The 26,457-nt window shown below is 42.8% G+C and overlaps 1 protein-coding gene across 1 annotated transcript in view; it reads right to left on the reverse strand.

The window, feature by feature from the left end:
• CFAP299 (cilia and flagella associated protein 299) overlaps nucleotides 1–26,457 on the reverse strand; it is a 169,248-nt gene that overhangs the window by 97,065 nt on the left and 45,726 nt on the right. Inside the window, exon 3 of the mRNA XM_026042561.1 lies at nucleotides 14,590–14,680. Coding sequence (XP_025898346.1) covers nucleotides 14,590–14,680 — 91 coding nt within the window. The remainder of the gene's footprint in view (nucleotides 1–14,589; nucleotides 14,681–26,457) is intronic.

Genomic DNA, 26,457 nt, shown 5'->3' on the forward strand with positions numbered 1-26,457 from the left:
AGCTATTGGTTAAAAAGGAACGAACAATTCATTTGAGTTTGGTTAAACAAAAAATGTAGTCCTAAAAAGAAAGAGGTTCTTCTATTTTTGTGTGCGTGTGCATTTCCACTTATTTTTAAAGAGTACAGAGTTTGGTCACTCTCCTCAATAGCTTGAAACGTTCCTTAAGGACAAGCCTGCTGAGCAAATACGAAGGAGCACTGGAGAAGATTTCTTGATGTAACCTTGGGCTGTTTCCTTTGGCCATGCTAACTAGTTCTATACAGCAAATCTTGTAAACTACGCTATGGATCAACTTTGTGCATTTGAGCATGGGGAAAGAAATACAACAACAAAAACATGAACCCAGGGGAAGAACTTACAGCTGATGCAAAGCAGTTGAATACGGTGTTTCTCTCTGGAAAGACTTGAAAACAAAAGTGGTTTGCCCCACAGTGATCTGCGATTTTGCATAGTTTGCTTGAACTGTATTTGCCCCTACCTGTCAACGTATTCTGCACATGGCACAGGAGGTGTTTGGCGAGCTCTTGAAAAATCTCCCTCTGCTGCACATATTTCTTATATACATAATTCAGAGCTGTCACTTATTAGTTCTTGCTGACAACAGCTATCTAGTACTAGATCAATGACTTTGAATGCAAGTGAAGCCTCACAGACCAGGCCACAGCAAACCTTAGCTTTTTCCTGAGCTCACTTTTGGCAGTCAAGTTGGAATTAGTGGAGTTAGTAGTTATATACAGTCACTGAAGACATTCCTTCTCATTTTCCTCTACTCAGGGAACACCTTTCTGCGCTAATTTCACACAGAATCACAGAATGGTTGAAGATGGAAGGGACCTCTAGAGACCATCAGATGACACAAAAAATGCATCTGAAAGCCACGCAGGACAGGTCAGAAGCAGTTTGTCCTCATGGCCTCAAATGGGCTTTCTGAGGCTGCAGACCTGGCATTTCACTTGTTACTAGGCACTGTGAGAGCTCTGGTGCTTGTTTTGTACCTCTAAATGCCACAGCTGCCTCCCTCCGGGAAGCTCCGCACAGCGCTGCCAGGAGGAGCCCCTGTCGCGAGCCGGGGAGGCGCCTTGGGGCGCGCTGACTCAGCACGGGCTCCCCAAGGGCAGGCGCCGTGATGCGCTTGCCTGTGGCAGGGAAAGAGCAAGAAGAAAAACACTTGTATATTTACAAAAGCAACACAGAAGATGGAAGAAAAAGCAAGCATGGGAAAAGAAGACAGATAAAGTTAGAAAGCAATAGAAAACTCGAGAAAACATTCTGTTTAACCTCTCTCCGTTTATTCCGCTTGTTCTTTCTTCTAACACCCACGCTGAGTGTCTCTCAAGGTTAAATTCAACAACTATATAGCAGCCCATACAGCAGGCTGTGTATCCCAGGACACTGCTACCAGTGACCAGGATTTCAGCGGCTGTGTTACTGAAACAGAATGGTTGCCCTTGCACTTCTCTGCTAGAGAAGAGTCACAGATCATTTTGATCTCAATTTCCTTCTTTCACTTTCTTTTTCTTGTAATTACCCTGAACACTAATTCATGTTACTGATTGATGCAATTTAGCTGAGACCTTCAAGACTGATTTCCATGAGTTCCTCTAGGAAAATTCAAAATTGCTTCTAATGACCCAATTGAAGACAAATTTGACAATATTTTTCTGCCCAATATAAAGACGACATCCTGGGTCAAAAACCTACTCACATTAGCATCAATAAAACCTAAGTGTTTTAAAGCAATATTTGAAAACAGGAGTTCGGTGCCATGCTATTACAATTTTATGTTAAAAACTTCTTTAAAGGAAAATAAATGAGTTTAGAAAAAGAGCCAGGCCTCCTGAGGCACTTGGAAATGCTGTAGACACGGCTGAGCGGCAAGCAAAGAGACAAGGGGAATAGAATGAAGCAGGCACCAGCCCGGGAACCGCCAGAGAAATGCCCTACAGCAGGAGATGAGAGGCATGGAACGGATGCAGCAGGAGGTAAATACTGATCAGAAATGCTAAGAGCACTGGAGAATTAAAACCTTGGCTTACTACACCTATGTTGCAGCCCTTTTCCTAAGGAATTTAGCTGACAACAGAAAAATCTAGCTACAATCTATTTTGATTTGCAGAGCATCCCCGGCCTTCCCTCTGGAGCTTCCTGCTCAATGCATGGCAGGACCAAGTGAGTCTTTCAAACTAAGTTCCGCCCCAATGTGTCTCCCAAAATCTATGGCCTGGCAAATTGTCTTTCCTCACCAGTTATTTCCCAGCCTTTCAACTTCTTCACTTCAGATCCCTGCTCCACTACATACCTACCTCCACGCGGCATACGAGTACTGCAGCACAAATTTGCATATACCAATATCCATATGTCTATCCATTAACTGTTTCTTTCCTTCTTACACCTTTTTCCCCTCTGAAAAGCAGCAAGGAATTATTATAGAGCATGTGGCTGTAAGTGCTGATATCCAGGTCTTCCAGTTGTGCTAAGTTCTCCTCATGCACATCTGATCACTGATCTGATCAGCCCCAAACTGAAAGCACTAGAGCACGGCAGAGTTCAAGCGACACATTTCAATACTTGATGTAAAAGCCTGTAAATACCTGTAACTTTGGTATTTATAGATCTAGTTTTCTATGTTGTTCTGTCTCGGATACTCAGGTATGAACAGAAGCGTTTCAGCACAGCACAAAATGCAGATGCCCTCATCTGCTCTGGACATTTCACATACAGGCTTCACCAGCCCCTTGACCCAAACGTGCCTTCCAGCTCAAGTGAAGTCACAAGCTGCTCCAAAAGCTGCAGGGCTTCCCACGGGGGCCTCAGGCACCCACCGCCACGCAGCTCTGTGCCCAACCTGGACCCTCTTCCTGGCCCCAAGTCAGGTGTGAGTCTCACCCGGGAAGGCATTACTTTTGCTCTCCGTGTTAACAACACAGGAGTTGCTCAGGTGCACCTGCTCATGAGAGGTTACCGGCACAGCAAGGTTAGCAGAGCCTACCCAAGAAAAAGCCCAAGTTGCTGAGGGGCAAGTTGGAGGGAGCTGAGGGAAAGAGCACGGCTAGGCCAATCTTCTGCCAATCAACCTTTGTTGTGGTCCAGTTCTTTTTGCAGCACCTGAAATCTTGCGTTGGCTTCAATTTGCAGTCGCTGAGGTAATGTGTTATCTGTTAGCTTGTTGTGGTCCATTTTCCTTATGGTTTTGAAGCATCATTATTTTTCTGCATTTTGCCTTATGCTTTCTTAAACATAAAGTGTGGCCTCACCCTCTAGGCCCTCTTAGGGTCTCAGGAACTGATCTGGATTTTGCTACACTGTCCACATGTCCACACATGGCACAGCTACAGGCTCTGTTTGGAAAACTCCAAGTTACCTCATGACTACTATTATTCAAAAAAACACATCACGACCAGTTTCAGCTAAAGCTAAGCACAGGTCTGAACAAATAGTTTAATGCAGACACTACATCCCCAAAGGATAGCAGCTCCTCTTAGCATTTGATACCGCCTCTCCACCATGAGCTGGGATGGGAAGCAGACCCACCTCCAGACCCACCAGTATAACATAAGGTCTCCAGATTGCTGCTCATGTAGCTTTTCTCAATGGCAACTTGGACAACATACAAAACAAGCCCAAAAGGAAGTTTAGTACCACAAAAAGACCCAACTTCTGCATTATGGAAGCCCATGCAAAAGGGACTAGAGCTCCCATCTTCAGCAGTGCAGTGGAGAAAGGAAACATCAACATGTCTGCATCCTGTCATTGTGCACAAGAAGGAAGACAGGTCCCAAGAGATTCTAACAAATGGTCTAAACTAGCTGTCTTCCACACATGAAAAATACTTTAATCACTGAAAATTTGTATTTTGAGGACCAAATGATGAATCTGCAACTCAAACATTATTTACACCTTAACGCAGATACCACAGAAAGCTGTCAAAGATGGAAGGATGCTGATGTTGCACCTCCCAAAGAAGCACTTCAGAAGAAATCTCACACTTCATGTAATGTGGGGATGTTAAAAACACAGCAGGGGAACACAGGAGAAGTTTTCAGGAAAAGAAAGACACAAACTGCTCTGAGAACAGAAGCCAACTCTTTGGCAGCAGCACTGCTAGGTACTTGGTGTAAGATATGAAGAAAGGATTGAATCCATCTATTTCTCCACCCCATTGGCTTCAGAGAGGGAACACAGAGGAGATTTGCAGACACAGAAAACAGGGCAAGAGTGGCATGGGATTGACAGGAATAGTGGCACCTTGCTTGCGCTTCAAATGACATCCGATGGCGTGGGAAGGCTTCAGACTCCAAATTTAGTCTTTATGCTCCCTCCCTGGCAGACAGCTCCCCTATTACTTTGCACCTAATTACACAGGCATGGCTTCACCGCTCCTGCTTTTCTAGTACGGTTGACATATCTCATTTTTACCTCAGGATAATGAAAATTATGATACTTAGGGCAGCCCAAAAGGAAGTGAGAGTGCTCACTGGCTTCCAGGGCAGGACCTACTCCCACGTACCTCCTTTGCAGAAGGGCAGAGTGATGGAATAATGAGAACATGTATTACTGACAGGTCTAATTTCACCCCTGCTTGAAAGGCCGTGACTTAAAAAGGAGATGAAAGCCTCAAACAGATGAATGAGGAAGAAAAAAAAATAAAACAAGGAAAAAAACCCCACAGAATAATGATCACTGTCTCAAGGGACGCGAGTCATGCGCGTCATGGTCTTCCATTTGGCTAAAGCGTCATTCAGATTTAAAATACGCTCTGAAAGGAACCAAGCCAAGCTCATTTTCACTTACCTTTGGATGGCTGCTAGGACCCTTTGGGGTATTTATAAACAACAGGAGGGTCATATCCAGGGAGCTCAGCAGCAGGAGAACAACCCCCTATCATACTATCAGCAAGAACTACTATCAAATGGCTCTTTTTCCTCATCTCATACTCAGATCCCACTGGGGTCCGTGACAGTTTTACAAGGGACTTTGTACAGAAATGAGTTTTAACTATTCATGAACACGGAGTTTTAAATATCTCTATTTATCTTTACTACTGTAATGATAGTAAGCTCCTGCCAGGCCTATCGTGCTTTATGTTATACAGTTATCTTAAGAAAAGGGATGTCTTAGGCAACGCACTGCACAGTCAAAGCCAAAGTTCAAAGCCAAGAGTAGGAATCAAAGGGAAGTTGCCTGGGGAGATTTTTGGAACAAAAACCAGCCAGGATAAGTGTCAAGAACAGAGTAAAGGGCAAACAGGAGGATTTGGAGTGAGGATGAGCAAGGCTATTTAGTTAGGGTCCCATGCAAAGGCAGAAGAGAGAGGAAAAAGGCTACTGAGCAAAGCCCAAAAGATGCTTCAGCTCATTAGTGTCATCTAGACAACAGCCTCGAGCATCTTGGACATCGAGCAGAAGTAAGGAGCACTCTTGAGAGCTGTTTCTATTTGCCATTAAATAACAAAAAACAAGCTGTAGTTTATGGAGTGTACACTGACACTGCTATTTCCTTCCATTCCTGAATGATAGAGAATGATCTTCTCTATCAGTTGAAACGTTATTCTTTGACTAAATTTGTTTATTTTACCACCTAGTGCCATAAAGTTACACCACAGATAACATCTCGCTGCAGTAGATTATCACATGAAGACGTTCTGCCCAAGCACTGACATGTATGAGCTTCTAGCCCATTTCTTCAAGAAAGTCCATTTCCATTTTTTACAAGAGTTAAAACCAGTTGTCACCTTGCCTAGGCCGCTAGACACTGAAACTACAGACATACATATGAACAGCTGATTCATCTTCGTTGCTTTCAAAATAGAAAAGTATAAAATAAAAAAGTGACATTTTTGCTGTGCTCAATTCTGTGATGACTCGATCCAAGACATGATAAGCCTTAGCTGGTTATAAGTGCAGATACTGACATTAATTAAATGCTAACGTAGAGTTCCCAGGGAAGTCAACTCTCACAGTATTCTCACAGTGCAAATGGAACCACCCATTAAGCTGCAGTGATGTGAAAAAACAGATAACTTCAACATTCAAGAAATGTGCACAGATTTAGAATGAAAAACTGAGCTAAAACATGTCTGATGATCTGGTTCTCTCCTTCAACTTCTCTTTAAGCCAAGAGTGATGGGGAGTAAGAGAGAGGGAGACTTTTACTGTGTATATTTTAGGCTTACAGTCTGTCTTCTTAGCTTGCATTGTTTTATTTGGCATTTGTGCAATACTTGCATAATTATCAGGTGTGACTATGCCAAGATACATGCCTAGAGGACATTCGGTAAGGGAGCTCTGACTTTCAAGTGGTGCTGTTTATTTTTCTGCGTCGCAGTTTATGATCCAGGAGGTCCAAATTGACAAAGCTCACGTGTGCTTCCCTCAGTAGAGCAGCGAAGCTGATGGTATAGCATAAAAATAGAATAGAAAATAAGTAAGCATGCGAGGGCCAAGATTCTCTCCTCTGACAATTTAAGCAATTGTCTATAAGTCCCGTAAAAACTAAAAGTTCCCAAGTCTTTCCTATCCTGTCACAAGCCCTTTCTTGAGCACTGAGTACACAGAGTGGTCCTGCAACTGCTGTGTCTGCAGAGGAGCCAGTCCCCAGCACTGCTGCAAAGAGCTTTGGGCATGCAGGGAAACAAGTTGCTTGATCTCCTAAAGGCAAAAGCGCATCCCTTGCCCTTCTCCACAGGATACCAGCCAAAAGGCATTACCAACTCTCCTAATTATGCAGTTTCTAGTACAAGGGTTGGGTCCTGCAACACTATTCTAAATACAAGCTGAAATATTTACAAGTCATCTTCAAATTTACATTTATTTCCTTGGGAATGCAAGTGTGAAACCAAAGATTATTACACATTTTTCTTAGGTCTCTTATAGATAGTTCATTTCTTCATGTGCTGCTACAGCTTTGCTATTCATAGTGAAAAATATTTCCCAGGTGAAGGCACCAGATGGCTGATACCAGAAGGATGGCTTTTGCCCCTGGAGCTGCTCAGAGCTTGCACAGAGGCTACTAAACACACTCTGCTCTCTAGGGCACACTGCAGTTTAAGTATCTTTCCAACACTAGCAACAAAATTTTGTAACCTACCATCCTGGGGATGCTTATGTTAGATGCTTATGTTGGATCTAACAATACAACATGACATTATTTATCTACAAGCAACACAAATATTTTCACTTTGCTTCAAAACTGTTCATATCTGAGCTGTTATAAGCCTGGTGGAGCCTTATGTGCTCCCTGTTCCAACCTCTCCAAGGTCACCTGCAACATCCCTACCCCGCTGAAAAAATACCATTCTGGAGTACCCGATAGCAGACATAGATTAGTGTGAAAAGAGATGGAAAAACAAGTTACATTCCTTTTCATACCCCATGGCTACATAACAGGAAAGATAACAGATCCCATGAAGCTTGTAAGCACTGGAGATGTAAAACCCACCCCTTTAAAAGGAGACAAACATTCGTGCTTGCAAACATTACACAGAACAATAGCAGCCCAGTGCTATGCAACTTGGTAGAAGTTTTCTCAGTAACGAGGCAGAATTAAAAGCTTTCATCTTTTGCAGGAATAACTCCCACTGTATCCCATCTTTCCTTGGCTCTTCAACAGTGCAGTATTAACAAGAAGTTGAGAAGACACTTTATACAGGATGCAAATAAAATCATGCAATACTAGGAATGAACAGGAGACTAGGAGAGGCTTGAAGCCAACGGATTCTCATATTTCTGTTTCGCAAACAAGAAACTATGTCTGAGGAAAGCACTGATACGTTAGGGCAAACAGAGAATGAAAAATCACACCCTTACTCCAAGTTGAGCTTAAAAAAATAACCCTTTTTCTTAAAAGTATAGCTGGTCTTCCTAAGCACACAAATGTGATCCTCCAAAATGCTAGATTTCCTTGAACTCATTTATTACTTGTTTAATATCACTTTTTTTTTTTTTAAGGGAAAAAATGACAACACATGCAGCATATTTTAAATCACATCTCAAGACTAACATAGTAATATGCAAGCTTCCAAAAAAAATGTTACACCTGCCAGCGACAACATGTGCAGCTTACTGTGCATGGTAGAGAGGCTCCAGTCCCACTCCGAGCACTCATCAGTCAGCTCCCGCCAGTCTGCTGATAGCTGCCTACATCTGCAACACAGCCCACACCAACACTACTTTCCAAGGGTGGTACAAGCAGCTTTGGGATTTGAAACAAGTCATACAAAACCTGAGGTTATTTGTTTTAGTCCTGTACATATGTATTTCAACTGAGGCCTGCGGTTGATCTTAGTTGCCTTCTACGCCTAATGGGAATGACTTGGAGGGGAACGTCACACACGCGCTGGGGTCACTGATGATTCTACAACCCCAAATACATATCATACTGAAAGCATCTGCAGTATCACTAAGCACTTTGTAAGAAGCGACAAAATAGCTGCATGACTGGAGGTTCAAAAGCACCATGGAGGTTCAAAAGTACCATGTGGCTCAGACAGTGAACATTTGATCACTGAGAATCTGTAGACCAGCTATAATCATCCCTGGAACAAACACCATTCCTAATGAAACCCAACAGTCTACAGGTACGTAGAAAATGCAGATATAAAGCTGTCCAAATCAAGTAAGGTAGCCAATCATTTGGATGCTAAGAAGGGGAAATTATTTCTAAATATTGCATATTCTACATTAAAAAAAAAAAAAAAAAGAAAAAAAAAAAAAGCCCATTAGGTCTCATTCCAGCTGTCTTATTATGCTTGTTTCAAGGAAGTTTTCAATGTCTGTTCTTACAGCTGGTTCTCACAGAGTCTCACTTATCAGACCATTAGCTGATTTCAGCGAATGAAATGTTTATTCCGTTCATTGCCATTGCAAGCTTTCAGGCCCTAGCCCCTGCCGCCCTTCTCTGCTGCTTCCTCCAGACGTTATCTCTAATGTGAAAGTCATTGTGCTTGGTTGCATTAGGCAGCCAAATGGTTGGGTTGTATTCTTATTAGATAGGAAAAAAAAAACATCCCTTCCATGATGGGTCAAGGGCTGAAAATGCTAATTTTCATGGGCACTAATGCTTTCAAGAAGTCAGCAATCAAGAAAGAAATTAAAAAGATTTTAGAAAGTATCACCATTTTTCTATCAGTACCATCACAGCCCACTGAGCTTACCTAACATACCTTATAATACTCCTTACTTGTCTTACAGTAATATTACAAAACAAAGTCTACCTATAATAAGAATCAAGGAAGGACATCTAAACGTGAGTGCTGAAGGGCTCTTCAAATGCACACAAATTATTTTAGAAAATAGTTTTTCCAAATAAAACACTGAGTTATTAGTTATTTATGGGGAATTGGCAAGCTTTGGGACTGTCTGAAGAATGGGCATCCAGAAAGGTTCATGAGGACCCAGAAATTACAAAAAATTATCTTCCAAAACATAGATGGGCCATCAAGATGGACCATCTTGTGTGCACCATCCATTTTGACTTCACCACCACCTGCTGGGCTTAGATTTTCATTTGTGCAAGAACCTGCTACTGCTTAAAATGCTAAAGGCTGAGGATGAAATTCATTTGGTCCACTTGAATAGAGAAGATTTCAGTTTACAGCAGAAGCAGAGAAAGAAGGCAGCAGCGTAGAGCCCAAGCTCCTCATTCATGTTTAATACACTCATGCCATTCAATAGCATTGTCTGCAAGAAGACTGAAAGCAGCTGGAATTTTGGTTCCATTTAACTCAACGGTGCCCAATTAGTCAACGACTTCTCTAGAGACACGGCTGCTAGAGCCATTTCAGTTTCAGCCTCGCCACAGCCAGCCAGCAGCCAGCTGCCCTATTTTGTAGCAGGATCCTACAGAAAGACAAACTAAATACCCTGCCCACACCCCTAAGGGTAAACTTATCAATTTATGATCTGAATTACAAGTTGTGCAACTGATATTTTACAATTTTAAATGCAAAACCAGCTATGCCAGCAGACTTGGCATATTCCTGTCTCTGATGCCAGTTTATTTCTCTCCTGCCAAAACAGGATTTATATTCCATGTCAGTCGCTCTCACCAAAATCCCTTCATTCCCCCAAACATTCATAAATCCTTGGATTACCACGAAATATGAATCACACCTCCAAACCACTTCCAGGCTCCCTGCACGCTCTGCTGCTTTGTCTGGATGGGGCAAGATGGTGCCTCCCCTACCTTTGCTGGGCAAAGGGGAAATTACGGGCAGCCTCCCGGCCTCCGGAGGCAGCCACGTGGCCATGACCTCACCAGCTGCCAGCCTATGGAGCAACTACTGGGAACCCCTTGGGTTGCCCTCAGAACCCTCAAACCTTGAGGCCTTTGCTAGAATGTAGCTTCTTTTTTTGTCCATATGTTTTAGTCAAAGATTTGACCTTAGAGTGTGGAAGCTCTGAAAGCACATCGTGTCTAGCTACGTTACTTGCATTTCCATTTAATTACTCGCATGTTTTCAATATACAAACAGTGAAGAACATGGACACACAGGAAACTTCTCCATCATCAGCAGTTACCTTTGTCACACTCTTTAAAAGCAGAAAAAAAAATCAGAAATATTTCCTAAATGGATTGCTAAAGTATATCTAGGTAAGCACCCTGATGCTGAGAAAGTGCTCTGGAAGCGACGGATTAGAGCTACTCCAGGAAAACTAATTGTTTCCATTTTGAGTCTGTTCTGGGAGATTCAACACAGCATTACTCACTTCAAGGAGCTCTCTTCCTACTCAGGATTTTATTTCTTCAACATTCTAGGCCATGGTGGAAATTTTTCATGGCATATGCCAGCCTTTAACCCATCCTCTTGTTACAGATATGTTAGACTGAAGCAGTGTCTATCTGCTTTGCCTTTATAAATACATGTATAATACATTAAACTATCTTCCCACTATGATTACTCATCCTTATTGGTTCTAATGTATTTGGGACACCTACTGAAAAAAAATAAATACTTGCAACTACCCTGGGTCTCAGTCAGCAAAGACCACAGTCAATGTCCACAACAGCCATCATGCAATGAAGGAAATTGTCTTTTGATCAGCACTTTTGATCAAGTGAACTCGGAGCGCTTCTGAAGACAGTTCTGGCCATCCAAACAACATGCCACATTCCTGGCTGTCAGCTGGCCTGCAATATGACCACTGTCTCCTGCATGAGTAATTTGCAGGCATTTACGGCTGTTATGTCAGTAAAATGATACAATTGATCTACTATACAAAATGCACTCCACTTTCATATATGTCTTTTCCCTTGTCAAGTTCTTTCTATCTAGAGTCAACATCCTGCAAAATTCCCAAGGAAAATGCATTCTATCTAACCATGCAATTTTTAAGCAATTTTAATAGCCTACAGTCAACATGCTGTATTAAGCCTGAATGTTTTTCCCTTTTACAACTTACATCAGGTTATGTTTTACAACTTATATCAGGTTATACACATGATTATATTAACTGGTCCTTCTTCGGCACCTTCACTAGCTCTAGACAAGCACGAGGAAAACTATCACAACTATCACAGTCAGTTTGCTTTCTCTGGCCACCAGCTTCAAGACAACCCATCAGCAGAAGCAGACAGCATGTGCTTTTATGCTTGTTTAGCCTACCTTGAAGAAATGCCATTTTTTTTCCTTTCTCTGCCACTGCACTTTCTAGAGAAATGGATTTGGATATATATTTTATGGTATACCTAGTAGCACCCTATATTTTATACTCTCTGCCTCTCTGGAGCGGCAGTGCTGCTCCTCTCTGCCCGGCCAATTCCAACTTCTGCCCAGGAGGTCAGTCTTAGGTATTCCCACAATAACTGTGAGCCTAGCTCTGAGATTTAAAAAAGAAAAATGTTCCCGAGTATTGCATAATTTCCTGGTGCTTTTTAAAAAACAAACCATGACATACACTGGGCCCTTTATCACCCTGAACCAACAGAAATACTTAATACATAGCAGGGTCTAGGCGAGGGCTAGAGAGGGTAAACACACACCTGTGTAAAGAAGTAGGGAACCGTTTGCCTGCAGAACATGCCTGACGATAAGACTCAGAGTGGATTTCAGGTGACGTGTTACTGATGGAAATTCAGCACTAGGGAACTGTGAACCCTCCCCACCATTTCTCAAAACTATTTGGTACCACATGCTTCTTATTCCTCTTGAAGATTTTCCTGGATCATCTGTTTGCGTGGACTTGGTTAATAAACAAGTGCGTGCAACCCTTGTGTTCTGGACATGAGATGATTTGGGAAACATTTTACTCCCCTTTTTTTTTTTCATATATAGGACATGCTGACTAACAAGGAGCTGGCTTTTGGTACAGAATTGGGGCCATACCTAGCAAAGAAAAACAGGTGGCCTCTCCTCTGTTTGTTTTGTGTTCCCCTCAAGCCCTTTATGTACCAAGATCCATTTAAGTTGTGGCAATTCTGACCACCCTGTGACCAAATTCTCTGCAGTGTAAGTGGAATAGAAACCATACAACACAGGTGCCACAGGTGCTGAAGAGGAAACGAAACTAGTCCAGGGCAGATTGACATGCCTGACAGGATCAGATTAAAAACCCTTGTGGGGCATAGCATAGATTTACCAATTAAAGGGACTGAAATATCTTTTTTTTTTAAGTGTATAAACCTATTGCACCTTCTCCTGGCCAAGTTTCTCAGTACTGAGTCTCCCCTAAGGAGCAGAAGCTCTGGGGGAAGTTTCCAGGAGCTCCTTGGCTTCACTGAATCTAATTTCAGGTGCTCCAGGAATGCTGCTGTATTGCCTCCCCAAATCCTTTATCCCAGGAAGCTAACAGTGATTGCAACCCTTTCCAATGCCTTAGTCCTCTATGAGGGCAGAAAAGCACCTTTCATTTCCCATCTCTGGCCTGACACGGCACCTTGTTGGCACAGTGAGGAGGAAGAGAGGTTTTCCTCCTCCTGGACAGCTCCCCGGGCTTCTCAGAACTGACCTGCAGGGAGGTCTCAGCCTCACTCAAGCGCTGGGCTCAGCCCTGCTCCCTCTACGTAAGGCCAGACAGCTCTGTTAGCACAAACCGAGTCTTGTCCAGAATACTGTTTAACTCAGTAGTGTCCCCGCCTGTAAAATTAAGAAACTACAGGTTCATTATAGCCGGCCTTCAGAGCTACAGGCAGAAAGGGAAATAGAAGAGCAAAGTTCTGTAATTAAAAATTGCATCTTTGTAAAAGTCATGGTAAATTTCTGAAGCAAATCAGAAGTTGCTTTCGTTTTCTAGCCTAAATCATGCCTTTTTTTGCTGTCTTCTGTCCTGTCTTGTTTCTGCTATGCTTTTTAACCTTTTGCATCATCCTTCTCCTGTAGGAATCCCTAAATAACCCAAGAGGCACGACAGCTCCTGTGATATTTGTCAGCCAGCTGAAACCACGAGGTGTTGGGAGCTTCAGGAGCAATCTTGCTCACCTATGTTTTGGAATCAGACTGCAGCACACTGCATTTCCTCCTCCCCAAATTGTAGAGGTTAACCAGCTAACCATAAAATCACAAATATTGATCCTAGAACTACACAGGAAAGTGAGTTATTATTGTACTTCAGTTACGAGAGATGAAGGAAAGCAAAAATTACTGTATGCCTGACGGACTTGCTAAGCAAACAGAACGAGAGAATATGAGCACAGTCACCTGAACTTCCAGATGCTTTTTGCCTTTGCAACGTTTTTTCTCCCTTTTATGGACGAGAGGGAATCTAACACAGATATGCTACCCCGCAAAGGCGGCAAGGAACAACACTGCTTTACTCCATACACACCTGCAAGACATGCAGAGCCACTTCTGACTCTTTTTTTCTATCCTGCTGTGAAGTTTACATGGAAACCAATTGAACTGAAAGACTGGAACTCTCAACTCCTTCCTTGCGCAGCAAGCTGGCCCAAGCTCTTCCCGTGCTAGACCAAAGCTGTTAGTAAATGCAGGATAAAGGTCCACCTTCCTTTTAAGGGAACATCTGACGATCTGGTGACAAGCGGTGCCGTCAGCCTCAGCCATGCCACCCCAGAGCTCACCAACATAACTGCACGGAACAAAGGAGCAGCTGCTGCCAGCACTAACATGGGCAAAAAAGTCCCTGGTTGATTGAGTACACAGGTCATTTTTGTTAGCCCCATATCTGCCAGGTGAGTCAGGAGGCCCAAAGTCATGTTCATGAGCCTGCCCTGTATCAAAAGCAACACCTCAAGCACCTTACACCAACCTCAGCAGTGCAGTTCCTATACCATCAATGTTAAGTAGTGCAAAAACAATGTGTTCATTAGCAAACTACATCTTCTGCTGTTTAAAGTCCACATGGCAGTGCATTTTGGAAGGCAAAAATCCACAGGTTCTTATAAAACCAAGACGTACTTTCACTAGAGGTTGTTCTCTTGCATCCTTCACTCCACCACTTACCTGCTTGAAAATTTTTAGGCAGCTTTTTTTTTTTTTGCTTTTAAATACCTTAACATTAATAAGTCTCAAAGTTTCAAAGAATTTCTCTCCATCCTTTCAAAATGTTCCACGTACAAAAATCCCTCATTTTCCATTTCAGAAAAGATTCCTTTTTAAGCTATTAAGAAAATCATAATCTCATGGGTACTCACAGATATTCTTCCAGTACGATTGGCTTCCTCTCTTTCAGCCAGGGCCCGCAAAAAGTTATCCTTGAGTTCTTTTCCTGCACTCGCTAGAGACCTGGAAAACAACAATATACAGAGATTACTGGTACCAATTACTACTGTACACTCAGGGTTCAGTGCCCTGCAGGGCTAAGCGTTCTATGAATGTCAGGAGATAGTCTTTGCCTTCAGGTGGTTAATTCCCCCTTGGCCCACCCTGGCGTTGCATCCTCACTGCAGTAAGGCTTTTCTTTAAAGTAAACATTATTCCAGATGTTCTCTATATAGTAGTTCATCAAAAGCTGATTACCACCTACATATATTTTCAATTATATACCAAGACTAATCAAAGTATTTATTTTATAACTACAGAATTATGGCCCAAGTCATGTTGACACAGAAATACTTAACTTGCACAGTGGACAAATACATGCTTAAGCAGCAAATATAGACATAAGTCAGCAATTTATCAAATAAACTACTACATGTTTAGACCATTGGGTGTGATAGGGTCAGTATACTTTCAGTATCTTGAAGTACAAAACACGAAAAGACAATCCAATTTTCCTCCATGAAAACTAGGGAAAAAATGGCAAAAAGGATATTGAATTCTAAAAGATAATCCTTAACTTTTCAACATGGTACCCTGGAACTTTTCAGGTCCACTTCAAAAGGGAAGTACTCGGACCTCCCTGCCACTATCTTGCTGCTAGCATTACAATAAAAGAGAGACATAGCTGTCAACCTAAGTAGATAAAGTACAAGCAAGAACTCCGTTCCAAACATACACTGTGTTAAGTCTCAAATAAAAGAATGCCACAAAAATTTTTTAAAAATCCCCAGTAATGTTTTTAATGGAGAAGTCAATGGTAACGTCCTTAAAAGAGTATGAGTGACGAGTCTGCATCTAAGCTTCCGAACTGTGATGTAAAGCAGGCAGGTCAATCTCTGGCTGCTTTGCCAGCTGCTATCCAGAAACAGAGGAACTAAAAGCTGTTTCAGAAGTGCATCTGCTGCACTGTAAAAATAAAAAAAAATAATAATAAAAATAAACATATGGATTAAAATTCCTCAGTTAATTAGATATAAAAAAAGAAATGGAGGATCAAATCTTCTCCTTCCCGTCTGGTTAAGAACTCTAGATTACCAGATTCTGTCTGGTAGATTTTAATATTAAAATGATACTAACGTTACATCTATGTTTATCAACTGTTTCATCTGACTTAGCTTTAAGATTGTGGTTCCCATTTTAGGTCCAAAGAAGGTTTTGATACCTGAAATACGGTTTGGTTTTGTCCCCCCTCACATCTGATGTTCTAATAAGCAGCATCACCTTTCCTTAAAAAACTTGCTTTACTCTCATTCCTTAAACGCCAACACAATTCTACCAACATCTTATATTAGAAATACCTGAAACACTTTTAAGGCACTAAAACATTTTTTTTTTTTTTTTTTTTTAATACAAGTATCCACGACCATCATGACTTCATTAAGAAAGACTCATGCATGCCTCAAACCAAGCCATAGTATTTCAGAAAAATATGAACGTGTCATTGGCTATTCTCCTCCATGTCAAAAATTGATGAGGGGAGGAGTGTTAAAAAAATAGAGGTCTAAGAGCTCAGTACATCACAGATGCAAGGTAAACACCTTTCTTTCATCCTTGAGCAAATTCCCCATGGGGCATTATCATGGGGGAAAAAAAAAAAAACAGGTAGTATTGCAATTAATTAAACGTAACAAATGCAAAAGACGATGGCTGATCTCATAACATCAGAGCACCAAGACCATTTGGAGCTGAGCTTGGTATTAACTAGCAGCTTTTTGCAATAAACAAGGGGAGAAAGAAGGCAAAAAAATATTTGTATCTGAGAAACTCATGTCTGAGAAATACCTCACAAAAGTATACCTTTGCAATATCTCTAGAGAAACAGTTTTATAAATTCAAATTATTTGACTTTGGCATTATCACCAAATCAGAACAGCCTAAGAGTATCTAACAACGTCCAGAGATGAATGAGCAAGGAACCAACACACAAGGCGAGTCCTCTCCACCATGCTCTTCCCCTCCAGTGTCTGCGAGCACCTAAGCAAGCATTCATTTTTCCTGAGGCAGAAATAAACAGCTACTTGGTAGACTTTCCACTTTTATTAATTGGCAGTGATATGCTCCTTCATTTCCTGCATTTATTTGAATCTTTGACTCACTCTTTTTTGCTTCTTTGGCCCTTAGGACATGCAGGAGGCTTTGGCACCTCCACCACCCCAGCTCCAAGCTCTTTCAGCTCTCAATTTCATCTCCCTTTTAGGGACTTGTCCACACAAGAAAAATGCACCCATTTACCTCAAGGGAGGTTTTCAACTAACAGATTTTAAATGGGACAAAAAGTTATATGAGCATTCATAAGACTCAAGGCTCATTTCAGCATTAAAGATGCATCAGTCAGGGATTAATTTGCCTTAAATAAACTATCCACAAGAAACTGTGGGCTTCTGCAGATTTAAGCTTGCACCAAATTGGTGTTAAAAAACAAATTACTTTGATTTCCACATAAAGAATTACAAGCTTCTATTAAGCTTGCACTAAGCTGGTGTTGATGTGGCTAAACTCTTATTTGCTGAGAATGCACAGCATTTATAGGACCACTGTACGAGCACATTCTTAGGCATTCCCCGAGCTGCAGCAGCTCACACACGCATAGCAGTACAGTTTACCAGCACAGCACACGTCTGGGAAGCAAAGATCAAGGCATTCCACACTGGGAAAGCTCCCCCACGCATAAACAGGCTGAAATTTTGGGGTGTGACCAGTCGGGAATTCCTAAAAGTTCCATGAGTGTTTGTGCCACCTTCCTGCCAGGCAGCTGAGGGAGCTCTCCAAGCAGGGAGGAGCGGTGAAGAATTCCCTAGCACCCACTGAACATGACTCCTGTCTAATGAGGGGTGACCTGAAAAGTGCTGTTGAAGTAAGCACAGAAAAGGCAGCAAAGCTCCCTACGAAGTTCTCGACAAACCAGAGGGTCAGAAAGCGCACCCCAGCAATGCTATACGCAAAACAGGCTGCCAGCAACACCACACAAAACAAGCTCAAGGGGCTTGGGCTTTTTCACATGAACCTGCAGCACGTGCAGAGGAGAGCAGAGAAGAGCTGCCAGTTCGAATGAAGTTACGAGTCTCTGTACCATGACGTGTGAACACGACGCTCCATGAACTTGGCACGTGCCAACCAAAACCACTGCTACCATTCAGTTCGTGCCACCGGTTACTTGCTGAAGGATGTTTCAGAGTGAAGCCCCTTCTTACAAGGCAACATTAGCTTTGTCATAATTAGTACAAGAGGTGACTCTTGGATACCTGCACACAGTTGCTTTTACCAAAGTTTTGATTTTCAATTGCAATATCCACTGTCATATTCACCGGGAATCACACAGGGAGAGATTAACAACATATCCCAAGATATTATTACTGTCACTAATCAAATGGGAAATGCTCTGTAACTAGTCCTTGTATTAAACACAACTTCTATATCAAGTTCCTTCCTTCTAAAGACGTGTTTATCTGTACATAAAGAGAAAACAGTAAGAATGAGTTCTGCTCCTCTCTACAAAGTCCTTCTTTGGACTTTACAGGACTAAAGGAAGGACTGCTGAAAATAAATGCCACATCTCAGCAAAAATAAAAAGTACATTTTTCTTAAAAGACTTGTCTGGGCAGAGAAATTCCTAGTGATGTTAACTATTAACTAATCAGCTGCTGTTTCAAATTCTGTAACAATTCTCACGGTGCTCACAGTTTCTCTCAGGAAACCATGAATTGCCACTGTGCTCTCTTGTTCCTTCCAAGCTGCTCTCTTCCTTTGGAAGAAGCACCAGTAGCTTCCAGCACCCCATACGCGCCCTCAGCCCCCCAGTTCTGACACCTTGTGCTGCAACCTCCCCACAGCACACTAACAGAACCAAAGCTCTTACTCAACTTGGGCTAAGGCACCTTGATTCTTATTTTGATAAGCTTAAGCTGCCCCCTTTTTTACTTTTTCCCCTCCCTTTTCTTACGGTACTCTAGGGTTTCATTTATTTTATTCTTTTTATCACATTGTCTACCACGTGGCCTTTTCCAGAGAGCACTGGAGTTGCTGCTGAAAACAGAGCAGTGCAGTTGAGCCTTCAGGGCGCCCTGAAGAACACTTCAAATCAAACTGAGAGAACAGGAGGTGCATCCAACAGTCCCACTGCTGTTCTCGTAAAAGCGAATGCGACGTTCCAGCCTCATAGACACCGGAATGCGCATTCTCGCCTCACTTCTGCCGAGCAGCTGTTTTGCTAACACCTGCCCCCGGATTAGCTGGAAAGCAGGCCTAAGAACACAGTCCCCGAGGTTCTCCCTCATCTTGAAATAAGACTTTTTAAAATTAAAAAAAAAATCTAAGTAGAAAGCTCCCAGTGCCAGGCACTTGCAGCGCCGTGTCTTGAGGCAGGTCCACAACTGTGCTCCAAGAGATCAGGCACATAATGGTTTTCTTTACATGAAGTGCACACCTTTTTAACAGGAAAGAGAGAGTGCCGGGCATAACACTGCGCAAGATGGTACCTTGGAGCCCAGCGTGCAAGGCTGGGGCTGGACAGATCTGAGTTTACAGTCTTGCTCCACCACAAACATAGGCCGTGAGCTTGGGAGTTGCTCCTGCCTCTGATGCCTCAGCTTCCAGCCTGCAAGGCTAGGGCCACGGCACTGCTCCAGCTCGGCACAGCCAGAGCCAGGAAGGCTGCGTGTGGCACAGCACAGGGAAAAGCTTGGGAAGCATTCAGGCATTGAGGAAACGAGGACAGAAATTCACTCCTTAACATTCCATCATGTGAATTAGAAGCCTGACTTAAAAGGCTCAGTTCATTTCTCCTGAGCCTGTCTCCTCTGCGAGCATGCGAGCAACTCCACCACAGTAAAATATTATGTCCACAAACCTTTCACTGCGGTTCTGCTGACTGCCTTCTGGGGATATCGAGTTGGTTCTGGAGACCTGTTAATTCGTGTTCTCACGCTTTCTTCAGTTTCCGACAGCCCTAACCCTGCCAGGGCACTTGCCCCCTCCAGCCGACTAGCAGGAAGCAGGAGGTGAGGTGCAGAAGACTCAGGTAAGAGCAGTCAACAGTCAAAATCCCAGAAAAGATCAGAAAAGGAAAAAAGCACCTGTCAAGAGTGGCAGGAGGTACAACCAGGCGCAAATGGAGCTAGTATCACGGCTAGTGCCAAGACAGAAAGAGTGCATGTATCATTTGCTTCAGTTGCATTTTGATGAAATATTACACAAAGTTACTTCAAACAGTAACAATGCTACACAGGTCTAAACATGACCCTCTAAACACCACGACTACCTAAATTAATTATATATTTATCTCAATTTTAAAAAGAAAGAGTGTAAGAGAAAATTAAAAAGGAAAACAAAAAAAATCACAGTTTGCCAAATCTGACCCTCCGGGGTCCAGGCCTCTATTCTGCAGCGGTATTTCCAGTGTATTACCAAGCAATAAGGTAAAACAAGCACCTAAAACATCTCCTGAAATACCAAAACTGCAGTTTGGACTAGGTTTGGACAACTGCACGAGAAGATGTCTCCACCTCAAATTAAAGAAATTCATCTCCAAATAAACATCACACAGGATTGTTTAAATGGAAATTATAGATTATAAATCCCACTTCTTTTGGGTCAGCCTTGCGAAAATGTAGGTTTGGTCTTCATAATGTCCAACCTGACATGATGTCTTAACTTGCAATACGCTGGTGCTATTAACAACAAAAGCAAAAGCATCAAGTCATCATGTAAAAGCCTTTCCCCCAAAACTCCTCAGAACTCCTGAGCCACAAGATCCCGACTTAGGAATACAGCTGAGGGTGTATGGACATTAAGAGTGGCAAAGCACGTACTATTTTTTCTTTTATTTATGCATCTTCATTTTTCAAATACTACTGCACGTGTCTGTGTTAAAAAACAACCGTCCTTGACAACAAGTAATTGGATTAGGGAAGTATATAAGAAGAGACAATTAAACTTCCAAACATTTTGATATTCTTGGCATGTATCCATTTGTGAAACCTGCTATAAAATTCTTGACTGCTACTTAAATAATCATGCTTAAAGGAAATGCCTCTGGATGGACCTTGATACCATAGATTTTATTGTTTAATAAAATGAACAACTAACTGAAAAACCTGTACTTCCTATATGATACTTGAAACTCCGCGGAGTAAATGGTGCTTCAAAAAACATTTGGGTTGCTCATGCCCTCCTCTGCAACAGTTTCCACGGCTCTCCCAGGCTTGGCTTGTGCTGAGCAGCCCACACCTGACCAAACACTGGCACCGATATTTCAAACAGAGCTACCAGCACCGCGCTCCTGTCGCTTATCCAACATTCACTAACTTCCAGATTTTTTTTCCCCTTTAATCAGCTCTGGGCTAAGGTCGTAGAAAACACTGCTGCCAGTTTAAAACAAGTCCAGGGGGAAACCTTCGTGATTTTCCTGGCCCAGCTATCACAGCTTGCCATCTATCATGAGATAACTGCGTCCTGTATGTTATATCTTTTGGATCAGAGAACTGGACTCAAAATGGTTTCTCAAGCAAACCCCTCTCAGGCTGACTCTAGGAACAACATCTATGAGGAAAAGAGGAACTAAGGTGCTTTTCTCCCCACAAAGAACAAGCTTGAATTTTTGAAAGTTAATTTCATACTGCACAGAGGCAACATTTGTATTTTCTAGCCTAATCAGCTGATTTTAACGGGCAGTGAAAAACTGAGGTGAAGAAAAGGCTTTGGAGCCTTATCTTGCAGCCCAGAGTCCAGGGCACAGGGACTCTCAGAGTGCCTTGCGTGGCCGCATGCTGGCTGCAGAGGATGCACTCCAGGTCCCTTGGTGCTGCAAATCCACCTGTGGGATTATCTACAGTGCACATGAAATTCTAAACAGGGAATCCTAGACTCCCTGAAGAGTTAAATTTCAACCTACAAGTCAAGGTCTATATTCCTAAAAATAACATCTTTTTAAGAAAATTACCATTTCAGTAAAAGGTAATGATATTCCTAAGAGATAAATGTGTTTCTCTGGTTTTAATATTCAATAAGCAAGAAGAAAGAGGTTGTTCATGTATGTCATTAAGACACCAACACATGCAGGCAGAAAAAGATCTTGCTTAAAATATCAATTTAGAGAGACAGAGAGAGAGATTTAAGCCAAGAAGGTGACTGTTGTGTTTGAACTTCCTTGTATCTGACACACTCCAGTGTGAGTGGGGAGTAGGACAGTCCTGCAGCACATTTATGGACACCTACCCTCAAACAACTCCCATGGCCCCAAGGATTTCTCACAATCCAGGTCAGCCAGCTTGGTGCTGTCTGGAGTGCCCAAGCCTGCACCAAGCTGCCCCAGTGGTGGGGCTGACCTGTCCAAACCATCAGAGTCATTGAGTAAGTCTCCTAAAGACACGGGACTGAGCTAACCACCAATTGCTACTTTGTGCCTGTGGTTTTCAAGTCACATGAAGAATTGAACATTTCCTCTTTAATACAAATGAGTCTAGAGGTGGTTGTGGGATGTCTGATCTCATTGAGAAATAAGTGTTTCACAGGTGGTTAGAACAAGGGAACTGAGAGTCAGGACTCAGCTGCTCAGGCACAACCAGCAGGACCACTTGCCTGCGCTAAGCTGAGCATTTACAGCATTTAGCTCTTTCTATCACAGAAGAACTTTAATTCACTGCTAAGAAAACAAAGCAGTTCTAAACATAATGCATTTTTATTGTGTGTCACTACAGTTCTGGCAGCCCAAGAGAACTTGGAAATGGGATATTACTAGTAATGCAGAAATGTATCCCCGAAGATAAAGACACTTATCAAGATTTGGACTGCATTCACTGGAGAGGCCTAAGTGGATTAACAAGAAACCCCAATGCACTTGCAACCTTTCTCAAAGTCAAATGATTTTACTAATTTTAAGAGTGAAAACTTTGCCTCAAACTTGTAGACTTTAGAGAAAACTCTAAGAAACCACCTCCAACTCCCAAATAACATTTTTCCTTCTCTACATCGCAAGCCTTCATTTCTAATTGACAAGAGTTGCAAAAACTCCAATTGCAATACAAGCAGAGTTTACTACAACGAAGCGAAAGGCTGCATCCAGAGTAGGCAACAAGAGAGAAATCATCTTTAAAGCAATTGGTTCCACCCCTCAGTGGGTCCAACGCACTATCCAGTGCTGCCGACTGCTCTCGCATCGCAATTCCACAACTGCTAAGCACGACTCTGCCGGGAGTCCCATTCACTGCTGGCGGAAATGAGGCAGAGGCAACGGACGCCTGGCACAAACTCTTAGAAAAAGAGCATTAATATGGACGGGGAAAAACAGAGCCCACCTGTTCGCTTCACCTCCCCAAGACTCCTGTTTTCATGGCTAATTATTCTGAGGGGGAGAAAAAAATATTTCTGAAGCAGGATGATTTAAGGCAACCTGCTTCAACGAGGTGCTCTTATCTTTGGGTGTGCTTGGCTGGCCGACCATTCCCCACTTCAATTAGTTGGCTGCCATTACGCAAATGAGCAGGAAGCCAGGAGTCGGACACCTGTGTTTGCCTGGGCACTCAATACTCCCCCGGAGGCCCTGAGCCCTCTCATGTGGCAGACAGGTGCGTTGGGCTGCACCACTCAGCTTCCAGGAGGGCTGTTCAGGCTCCAACAACTGTTAGAAAGGATTCAAGGTAACACTGGGGTTAGACGTGGTCTTACTGCTGACAAGAACAAAAACACCCTGTGGTCTGGAAAACATTGTGTTTAATGCTGCTGCTGCCCACATACATGATATGTGACAGCAGGATAGGCTCGGGCCTGACCCTGCGTGCTGACCTTCAGGCATGGGAGCGAGTCCTTTAGGCACCTGGACAGCAGCTTGCACTCCCCCAGACTCTCTTCTCAACGGCTTCTCAATAAACACACTCTGTTTATTCAGTACAGAGCTCAGCCTCTGCAGCAAGACAGCACAGAACTAACCTCCCAACTCTTCAGCAGCAGTGAGCAGAGTGTATACGCTGATAAATATTTGAACTTGTAACTTGCAAGGCATTTTGAAATAGAGAATAATGATTGCACCTTGTGAGCTCCCATCTTAAACCAAACAAACCATAGACCTGGACTTCCAAAGAAGCCTAATCCTCCTACGTGATGACAGTGAAAATACCACAAGATGCAGTGTTCTGAACAGCCGTGCCAAGAGGCCAGTGGAAAAGCAGGAGATCAGTAGCATTCGGATAATGTACCATGTGTTACCAAGCAACACTTCTTAGTCCAAGCAGGAATTATCATGTGGCTTGCTGGGGGCTCAGTACTGCTCTGAAGTGAACACACAGGGACCAACAACTCGTGCGGTGCATGAGAGTCGCATCATGTGATAAGAGCATAATATAGAAATTCTAAAACATAATTGCGCTGGGCTGCTGGGCAGGCTGGCAAGTACAGACAGGAGAGCAGCACCAGCAGCCAAGGCAGATCCAGGGCACAGGTCTTGCAAGCAGCAAGTTACCCAGTAAGAAAGCACCGCAATGGCCAGCACTGGGATTCACTCGGGTCGGTACCTGCCCAACAAGCTGCTACGCTGTCGGCCATCACCCTAGGCTGCCCACAGCGGGGACAAGGAGGGCGACAGTGTGCCTAGGCTGCATCTGCCTGCAAGTATCTCCCCAAGAGGCGGCCAGCGGCCGGGCAGCAAGCTCAGGGCAGCTTCGCCATGCCGGGCACTCGCGCAAACTTGTACCTCTGGCTGGCTACAGAATTTTAGACCTGTTTCCTCTGATCACTAGTACAAGGAAATAGTTCCTATTTGCTGATACGTATTACTTTAGCTCTTGGGCTTGGGGCTTCCTTAGAGGCTCCTTAAACAAATATGATTTTTTAAAAAAAAAAGAAAGATGAGATTTCTTTGTTTTCTTGCATCTAAAATGACTAATACACTATATCTCAACTTTCACCTCCATAGAACTATTTGGCTGTAAAACTAAAACAAGGAAATTTCCTCGAGTCAAATGATGGAGGAGGAGATTAAGAGGTCTCTGGAGACAGGGCGATGGAGTTTAACTCCAAACTGAGCCGAGGCTTTGGTAATACAGGCAAGTGTCTCCTCCCAAAACCAGCTGAGTTTCAGACCGTGGTTGGGAACATTTGACATGACCTTATTTACTTGCTGATTCCATCTTCCATCCTCTGAACAGCCTTCTTTCTCAGGGGCTCTCTAAGACTTTTATCAAGATGACCAGTCCAGAAGCATAGCCCAGCAGAGAGCCTCCATCCCGGGGCCTAATATGTGAGCCACAACCCCATTCTACAGTTGCTTCAAGATTTCAAGCTGAGATGCCCGAGGCAGTAGCAAATCTCAACAGAAATGCTTTTCACCTCTCTGCAACCTCTGATGGGGCTTTATGATAACCACTGCACCTATAAGCACTAAGACACGAAAGCAGAGGTGGTGATGCAGAATGCCAAAATATGATGGAGAGAAGCCCCTCATCCCCTCCCCAAGTGCCAGCAGCACTCGCTAAGGCTCACCCATGAGCACAGGAACGCGTTGCCCCCGTGCTGAACCTCCTTTACTCCAACACTGCACAGGGATTTAGACTTCCAAACCGTGTTCTGTGATGTGTGATCTATGTACTCGTACTCTCTTCCCCCTCCCAAGCCACATCCCCAAGACAATACATAAAACTGAACATAAATCAAATAGATTTTCCTCTCTGTCACAGACGTGCATCACATTTTGCTCACGATTTTCAAAGATTGCATGTGCCGTTGTATAAATTGGCCTGGGTTTTTCTTGAGAGAAAAATTGTCTTGATCAAGTTGAAAGGGAGGAAAAGTCCATTTTCAAATGGAGTTAGCTGCTGGGTTGAAATTTACCCTTGAGTAAAAAGGAGACAGATTCATTTCGGAATGCTGACACATATTTTAATCCCCCCAGAAAAGTTCACTGAAAATATTCACACTTATTAGCTGACTCAAGATATTTCCTTCAAGAAAATACACGTTACAAAAGTAAAAATTAAAAGAAAATAATATCTTTACATAGACCTGCAAAAGTTGTAGCAGGTAAAACACAACCAACCCCCAAATGTTTTGGGGACAGAAGCAGTTATAACATAGTTCTATCGAATCTTATTGACAGAGACAACTATTTTTAAAGCCTTAGCAAGTATGCCATAAAAAAGACTGAAAAAAAATGTGAAAGCCAAATATTGTATGGCTATAACCTTCTAAAATGTTAACTGATAAAATCATGCCCAATTTCTACAGAAGTCCCATGCATTTAAGCCCAGCAATGTGACTACAAGGTTGTGAGTAATTCCTTATACTCCTGCTATTTTTACTCCTCTCCTCCACAAGCTAGCATAAGTCTGTTTTTCCCCCCGTAGTGTCAATAAAAATAACTAACAATATGGCACAAGGTAACCTTTTTATGGAGCTCTAAATTGGATTTATTTAGAAATACTTTCAGAGACTCAATATCTTCCAGAAAAATGACCACAGAAACTGTCACAGTTGATTAATAAGCTCATTTTGCACATTTTCTCCAAATCTCCAAGCTATTTTTTAAGCAAAGGTTAAAAATAAATATTTTTGGAGGCTACAGTAAGGAGGTGGCACTTTTCCAGCATTCATTTTTGACCTAATAGGAAACAAAATGAAAGCAAGAGCAGAAATCTCACATTAAGACATTGGCCATCCGCAGCCTAACGCCTGAAGCAAACTACACGATTTTGCCTTGGCTGATCTAACCCTTATTTCAGCCCTGTGCAAGTCAACTATGACTCAAACAGCCAACT

Source organism: Nothoprocta perdicaria, unplaced genomic scaffold, assembly GCF_003342845.1.
Source record: "Nothoprocta perdicaria isolate Ctin4 unplaced genomic scaffold, notPer1 scaffold_308, whole genome shotgun sequence".
Classification (NCBI taxonomy): domain Eukaryota; kingdom Metazoa; phylum Chordata; class Aves; order Tinamiformes; family Tinamidae; genus Nothoprocta; species Nothoprocta perdicaria.